Genomic DNA, 8,940 nt, shown 5'->3' with positions numbered 1-8,940 from the left:
AGCTGGCGCTCTGCTTGGGGCGGTGGGTGCAGCGGGGGTCTCGGTGGGTGCAGCATCAGCTGTGGCCGGAAGGTGGTCGTCATGGTCAGGAACTTTGGGAACAGTAGGAGGGTTAGTTATCGGGGCATTAGCGATGGGGAAATGGCATGTTGTCAACATTGGACTGCAGGTGCCTGTGGCTTATGTCTTTGCCATGACCAATCCATTTTAACACAACATGTGTCAAGATCCCATGGGCCTACTGTGAAAAATGTTATTAGTGCACAATGAGCTGCCAATGTTTATTATCTAGTTATTAACTACCTATTTTATGGCCTTTTCCTGCAAAAGGCACAAATGTCAATGATATCTATTTTCTACAAAATGGTTCAATCTCTGTTCACATTAAATCTCTATTACATGCAGTGTACACACAGTTTTCCCAGTCAGCCTGTCACTGCCATTTGAATAAAAAAATCATGCATTCCATCTTATTTTACAGTTTAACACCATGCTGACCAGTTTTCCTCAGCTTGGTATGCAAGTTGTTCTTCTGGTTTTCTGTCAATGGGACTGTTTTTCTGTGATGAAAAATTGGATGTCACAAGGACAATGTATGCAACTCAAGTGATGTGTTGATAAGGATGACGTGTAAAAGAATGTGTGTGTGTGTGCTATTTTTGTTACGTTATAAGGACCTTTTCCGCTATAAACGTTGACCTTGTCGGAATCAGTTGTCCTCCTAGGGAACAAAGCCTGGTCCTAATGAAGCAGAACCTAATATTGTTGGGATTAAAACATGTAGTGTGTTTAGATAATTGTTAGGGTTAGGTTTTAACTGGTCGTGGTTGAGGGAAAAGGGAAAATGTTCTGGTAAGTCTGTACAAATGAACCGAAGACTGACATGTTTCTGACTGGATCCTGGATCCTTATCTGGTACCTGACCAGGAATGGACAATAATCTGGAGTTTACTGTCCCAATATATCTTGTTATAAATAAAGTAAGGAAATATGGCTTTTCAAAAATGTATTTTTTTATTGCACTAAGGCTTTACTGTAACATTTATGTGAACTTGTATGTCTGTCATCAGGCTCCAAAGGATAAACATCATTAGTGAGTGTAGACAGTTTGAAGTACCAGTTTGTTTACATATTACTACATACCATCAGTACACAGATACGCACGTGAGTGCATCTGAATGTGAGTGTATGAGAAAGAAAGGAATTATTGTACTTTATCATAATCTTATTGCAGTTTGCATTACGTACCTGCTGCTGCCATGTGCATGATGATAAAGCACATGTACCTCATGTATATTTAGTTATCATTTATAATAAAAATAAGATTCTTTTTTTCTTCTTCTTTATTTGGTTTCTCTCTGTCTTGGGGTCGTCACGGCGGATGATCTGTGTATTTGGTTTGGCAGAGATTGGTCGGAGTCAATTTAGAGTGTCCAGTTATCATTGAGCAATGGGGCTTGGGTACCTTGCTCAAGGGTACCCCAGCTCTTGAGTTGGGAGGGACTTGAACTAGCAACACTCCAGTTGTAAGCGAAGTTCCTTCTCGGCTTGGCCATGGGCTGCCCCAAACTATTATAGTTTTATTATTTAGTTATTTTATATCATGTGACGACATGTACACATACAATGACAATAAAGTCACATGAATAAATAAATAGATTAGTTAATTAATTAATAAACATAGAAATATTGAAATAAACAAAACCATCGCAATAAATAATATGTTAGCAACCACTGTCAAAACTAGGCATCTCTGAAAATGCTTGTAAAGAAAATACTTCCCAGATCATGTTTTACTGCAGCACAAACAGCAAAAAAACACAAAAACAAAAAACTAATTCAGTATTTCATAAGTGTAAAATGATGTTTACATTTCCTCATACTGAAGCTGTAAAGGACCCAGCAACTTCCTCGCTGACTGCAAGAACACATGAGTCTAAAGTCCACGAGGATCAGATTACTATAAATGTTTCCTGTTTCACCATGTGACACAGAGCAGAGCGGTCACATGACACAGTTTAACATATCAGGAAGTGAGGAGTGTTGCTGCTCGGGGGGAAATTCCAGGAAGAAGAAATGAAGAGAAGACTGCAGGATCTTTAGTGAACAGGTAATACACACAACCATGCTCATTCTCTTCAAATAAATACATTTCATGATTCTGCTGCATGTTAAAACTCCTCCTGGAGCAATATTTGTTGAACAGTTTACATTTAGTTTGTTCAGGAATCAATGTTCAAATGATTAAAACTAAGACTGTTGTCGTGGAACTGACTTGTCTTTTGTCATTGGCTGCATTAAAACAGTTTACACTTGTAAACAAACAAACACAGTCTTGGATCAGCAAATGACTTTTAAATGATATATAATAATATAATAGTGTTTGTATTGTTGTTTGTTTTGATGGTAAAACCTGATGCCTGTAGTATATTACAAAGTGAACACAAAAATAATAAAAAACTCATGTACTTATGATGAAAAACTGTATGTGGGACATGAGAGAGAGATAAGTTTCCTATTTGGAAATTATGAATTTTGATTATACTGATTCTGGACTGTAGTTACTGTGATTCCCGTGCTCTTACCTTGATATAACTTTGGAAATAACATGGAAATAATGTAATATTATCTTTTCATTTCATGTGCTTCTGTGTGTCAGTAAACATTGTTTTGTCTTCTCACAGAAATGGGGCCCTCATCAGTAACGCTGATCCTCGCCATGATCTCCCTGACTGTAGCGCTGGACAATGGAATGCTCAAGACTCCACCTATGGGATGGATGGCGTGGGAACGCTTTCGCTGTGACATCGACTGTAAAGAAGACCCACAGAACTGCATCAGGTATGATTCACTGCAAAAAAAGTTTAGTTTTCACTGAACTAAAATTACTCTACGTGAACCATGTGTCAATGATCCATTCTTATCCATTTGCATAATAAGCTGAATGAACCATTTTGAGACATTTTTAGAGGGCTAAAGGCCCAACCCTTGGGGATACCACCATGTGTGCAGCAATAAAAGCATGTATTTTGCAAGTCTTGATGGCAGAAGTCAATGCGGTCATAAAGAATTAATATGAAAAGAAATATTCTTGTTCTATAAGATAACTACTAGATGCCGCTATAGAACACAAGAACCTTAAGGAAACAGAAGAATACATGTGACTAAAACCTAAACACAGAGATGATGCGAAAACCTGTAAATGTGTCTCTTCCATAACTGTAGAGCTCTGTTTTTCTCCTGCCTGCAGTGAGAATCTGTTCAGAGACATGGCTGACCGGCTGGCTGAGGACGGCTGGAAAGAACTGGGCTATGAGTATGTAATGATCGATGATTGCTGGATGTCTAAGCAGAGAGATGGCCAAGGGAGGCTCCAGCCTGATCCCTCCAGGTTTGTGTTTCATCAAAAATAATTTGATGACCTCCTCAAGTAGGCCTACACTTTGTCACAAAGCTGTTATCATGTATATACAGTGGTTCATTTACAAAAACTTGCTTTTATCCTTTGGCAGATTTGAACACTAAGACACATTAGAGATGTATGATGATTATATCATTTAACACTGATGCACTTAAGTGTGAAATGATTATGACACTTAAATAATCTGGGCCAGTACTTATATATCTTATATGTATATGTCTAGTCAGTAAATTATATTTAATTGGGTCACAAGGTTTAACTTTGTGACCCAATTGAATCTTATTACTGTTGACACGTTCCACTGTCATATTAAGGGATTACTGACAATCACACATGCTTTGTGGAGAAAGGATAGGAACCTCGTAGGGAAACTATTACATCCTGGGTAGCGTGACAAATAAATAAATAAATCACGGCAGGTCACCGCAGAGCTGTGGCCTCAGCCTGAAACATAGTCAGAGCCTTTTTCTGGTATTGTGTCAGTTGATGCATGAACCTGTCTTATGCCTAAAGTCAACTACTGCTACACGTAGAATCTAATTATATAAATGTTCCTGTGTTTGTTTTCCCTCAAGGTTCCCAGGGGGCATTGCAAAACTGGCAAGGTACATCCATGACCGCGGACTGAAGCTAGGCATCTATGCAGACATGGGCTCTCACACATGTATGGGATACCCTGGCACCCCATTGGACAAAATTGTGATTGATGCCCAGACCTTTGCTAGCTGGGGAGTAGACTATCTGAAGTTTGACGGCTGTTACTCCAATCCTGTAATACACATGCTGGGTATGACCACCGACCTATTGTTGAATAAATTTGCTGTAAACCTTTTTACATTTTTGGAGATCAAGGACCAACTATAGGTTGTTTTTATCTTGTGTCCCACAGGTTACCCTCTGATGTCCAAGGCTTTGAACGCTACAGGCAGACCAATAGGATACTCGTGCAGTTGGCCTGCCTATGTGGGGGGACTTCCACCTAATGTGAGTGTCACTGTCAAACCCAAGAGCTGGGTCTTTGGGACCTAAAACAGAGCAAGGTATTTGTGTCTTATTAGATTTACTGTAATGACTGGGGTCCCTCTTATAATTAGCATTCACTTCATGGACAAGTTGTCAGTATGAAGTCCAAGTTCTGGTATTTGGCTAAAGAAGTGCTTGAATGGATGACATTTTGCTTGCTCAGGTGAACTACTCTCTGCTGGGGGAGATTTGTCATCTGTGGAGGAATTACGACGACATCCAAGATTCATGGAACAGTGTGCAAGACATCATTGGGTGGTTTTCCAACAACCAGGATGATCTGCAGCCAGCCGCAGGACCTGGGCGATGGAATGACCCTGACATGGTACAGTATAGTGGATTTTTCTCAATATGCAGATCACCATAGGGACAAATGGCTCAGGAGGTTCAATAGGTCTACTGATCAGAGGTTCGATTTGTGGCTCGTCCAAACTGCCTACCTCATGCCCCTTTACCAATGGTTAAAAAATATATTTTGACTTAGGGAAAGTGTTTAGTTGGCATTCACTGAGTCAAATAACTCTTCAAGGTAGTTCTCTGTTTTGGCTCATTGGCATTAGTGGGCTTGGTAAGCTTTATTTTTGGCAGCAATGCAACTTCCAGCTCCAGCTCACTTTGGGACAGTGCTCAATATTTAACATGACACCAAATAGTAGATCAGTCACTGGCAATGGGAATGCGTTCATTGCCCTCTTGTTTTACCTGGTTCTTCTGGATTCAAGAATCCAAGTATAAGTGTGGGCATAAAAGTGGGCAAGACATTAAACGTGCATTATGTTCTTTGCTGATAGTCAGTAAATGATATGAGAGAAAAACTGCAGCATACCACAAAAACATTTTAGTGTGGAATTACTCTGCAAAGTTCTTCGAATTCATACAGTTGTTATTTCTCCACAGCTCATCATTGGTAACTTTGGTCTCAGTGTGGACCAGGCTCGGTCTCAGATGGCTCTGTGGGCGATAATGGCGGCCCCTCTCGTCATGTCTAATGACCTTCGAAACCTGGACAACAGCGCAAGGGCAATCCTTCAAAACAAATTGGCCATTGCCATCAACCAGGACCCTCTGGGTATACAGGGCAGACGCCTGCTGCAGGTCATCATTAACACTGACACGTTAGCTACATACAGAGAAATTAAAGAGATCAACAATCTGGGAGCTGGTCAACTCCATGTACTACAAAAACATCCAGGTGTGCATTTTGAACAAGTTCACGTTTTTGTGTTTTGCTGAACAGGAGAAGAGTCGCATCGAGGTGTTCTGGAGGCCTCTGTCTAACTCAGCCAGCTCCCTTGTGTTTCTGAGCCATCGGACAGACATGCCCTACCTCTACCACACCTCTCTGGCAAAACTCCAGTATGAACCTGGCAACTACGAGGTTTGTCTATGGATTAGTCAGTCCAAAGATTATTTTACTTTATTGTGTTGTGTGCTGTACTGGTGGGAACAAAAATGTAGGACATTGGTGTGTAGATATTAGTGACATCTAATAGAGAGAGTGCAACAAACAGAGGACTGCTCCGCTCACAACTCTCTTTATCATGTACATCAGGGATCTACAGTAGTGTTTGCATACTAGAAACCATTTTCCCACATTATTTGAGTTATTTCCTTTTTTTGCTCTTTGTTGGTTTAAGCATTTGATTTGAGTGTACAGAGCAGACTGTACTTTTTTTTACTTACAAATTCAGCTTTCACTTCAAAATGTATTTACATATGACAAGATAACATAATAACATCTATAAATAAGAAATCCACAGCCCAAAACATACGGGAAGTCACGTACCTCTTTCATGACATATCATAGTAAAAATTGATTTTGCTTCACTATGCATATTAACATGTTACAAATTGATAATTGGCATTGTTTCTTATGCACTGTCCTCCTAAATGTCAAAGACTGGACATTTGTCCTGGACCTTTTTTATAATCAGCCTCAAATATGCTCTTTTCCTGCTTTTAGGTTTATGACGTATTTAAGTCCTCGGCGGTGAAAGGGTTAAATGCCACCACTGACTTTACAGTCTCCATAAACCCTACTGGTGTGGTCATGTGGTACGTCTACCCAGGAAAACAGTCCCAACAACAGGTTGAAAGACTCCACCACCACCACCACCAGCAGCAGCAGCACAAGAAAACAAATGTATTCCGCAGATTTAAAGCTGTGCATCGCACTGTGCTATGAAGGATAAAAAAGACGCCAATTCACAATACATAATAATGATAACATGCTGACTAACTCACTCAATGCTAACTTGATAAGTGATGCATGTTTTTATTGAAATCAAATAAAATTTGTTCAACTGTGGCTCAACTTAGTATGTACGTATAGCTCTTATCACTGCTGCGATTTATATATATATATATATATATGTATATACATATATACACACATACACAGTGTTGGAGATCATTTACAATTTTGTACCTTGTCTAAAACTATCAGGTCCAAGTTTAACCAGGCTCCACTAGAGGGGGATGTGAATGTGTGTAAAGAAAATCAAAGACATACAAGTCCTGCACATGCTGATCTGTACACATGCTGAGTGCACTATGTACAGTGAGCAACAGTTCAAAGACAAGGTGGGTGGAGTCTCTGATGATATGAGCATATAACAATATAAGCTTTATTAGCATCACTTTTGTTAACTGCAATTAAGCTACCTATGTCCCTCGGGTGGGAGAGGGGTGGATGAAGTGGTAACTCATTTTGGACCTCTTCTGCCATCTTGAGGCTAAAAATTGATCTCTCTCCCTCTCACACACAGGAAATGAAAGCCAATTCTAACCCTAACCCCAGGTTTGAACCCCACCTCCCCCTCCATAAGTCCTTTAAATATGTACAATGTCAACAATTTCCCCACTTTCCCAAAATGGCCTCACTGTATGTTTTTTTTTTTTTTTTTACAATTTTGGGTCCTCACAAAGCAACAAATACAGGAATTCACACACATGTTTGTATCATAGAAAAAATTCATTGCCCCTTACCCCAAACTTAATCATCAGAAGTGAATGCCTAACCCAAACCCAAATTTAAGCCCTTAAAAATGTAAGGACCAGCCAAAATGTCCTCACTCATATGGTTTATATGATTCATGGTCCTCACAAAGTAACAAATACACACACAGGCAAACACTGCATCAGATTCCATTCATGTTATTTCAGTGTTGAAGAGTTGTCATATAGCATTTCTGTGCCAGGTTGACCCTCTCTACCAGCTGCGCTGTTCTGCACCCCAGGCTCTTCCTTGGCTCTTCCTGTGGCCCCAAGATCTGCTGAGCCTGAGCAAGTGGTCCATGTCCACCCACGTGTTTCCCACTGCAGAGCCCCTTTTAGGTCTTCCTGAGCGGTGCGGGTCAGCGCTCCTCTCTGCCAGCTGCCATCATTCATGGGTGAATCCACAAAAGGAAGACATCAAACGCGCTGACAGTCTCACATGTGTGTTTGGATGTACAGTATATGAGCTGACACACACTAAAATATTTACAGAAGCAAAGAGCCACTCGGCTGTTTTCAGCTTGTTTGAACAAAAACATGCTCTGCAACAGGAAACTTACATGTCAAGTTTAAAAACCCTGGAGTGCTGACAGTTTGCACTGTTCCATCACTGATGGAACATCATTACAGGAACCATCAACATTCGGTCCAAAAACAAACCAAACGTGCAGAGACTCTATGGAGTTTGTTACTCAGTCAGTATTTGTACTTCTTGTCTTGTGATGACAAAAACAGTTTTAAAAAGTTCAGGTGATGCAGCGTAGTTGCTTTGGTTTGGTAGTCATACAGCCAATTACAGGTAAAAGGAGACAATTTAGATTTTGGCAACTAAATTGATGTTTTCTCCAGGGCTAAATCACACACACACGCACACTCGTACGCACGCACGCACACACACACACACACACACACACACACACACACACACACACACACACACACACACACACACACACACACACACACACACACACACACACTTACTGGACCCTAACCTAAACCCACTCTAGCCTAATGTCCATGTCATCATGTAAATACCCTGTTTGTTATTTATATTTCTTATTCTACGTACACTTTAGTACTTATTGTATGTGTGTATGGATGTATGAATGTATGCACATAGAGCGAAGGCTCTCCAAAACTTTTGTTGCACCATGTCCATGTGTACAATGACAATAAAGAATCCAACCCTAAAACCAGGTCTCACTTTTCCAAAATGTTCTCACTCCGTATGGCTTATACGATTTTTGGTTCTCACAAAGCAACAGATACAAGAACACACACATTGAGTGAGTGATACAAATTCTCCAGAATTCAGCTCTTCAGCTGTTGGAAGAACTCAACTGTGGATAATTTTAAACTTCCACAGCTCCATCATTTTTCCACATCATCTTATGCAATTACAATTACAATTTCACGTGTGTATTCAGCAAACTCAACCAGAATGTTGTTTGCATGGTTTCTCTGTTGTTGTTAGCCTGTGTATTCACACACAGGCA

General features: G+C 40.2%; 1 protein-coding gene across 1 annotated transcript; it reads left to right on the top strand.

Annotated features, from left to right (window-relative positions):
* Positions 1-2,027: 2,027 nt before the first annotated feature.
* LOC310929224 (alpha-N-acetylgalactosaminidase-like) lies at positions 2,028-6,739 on the top strand. The gene is made up of 9 exons (XM_083891946.1): positions 2,028-2,110; positions 2,685-2,841; positions 3,251-3,391; positions 3,997-4,208; positions 4,311-4,405; positions 4,608-4,769; positions 5,342-5,539; positions 5,682-5,822; positions 6,408-6,739. The coding sequence occupies exons 2-9, from the start codon at positions 2,687-2,689 to the stop codon at positions 6,627-6,629; spliced, it is 1,326 nt and encodes a 441-aa protein (XP_083748072.1). The 5' UTR covers positions 2,028-2,110; positions 2,685-2,686; the 3' UTR covers positions 6,630-6,739.
* Positions 6,740-8,940: the final 2,201 nt, after the last annotated feature.

Source organism: Microchirus variegatus (assembly GCF_963457635.1).
Source record: "Microchirus variegatus genome assembly, chromosome: 1".
Taxonomy (NCBI): Eukaryota; Metazoa; Chordata; class Actinopteri; order Pleuronectiformes; family Soleidae; genus Microchirus; species Microchirus variegatus.
This window is presented reverse-complemented; position numbering and strand designations above follow the sequence as displayed.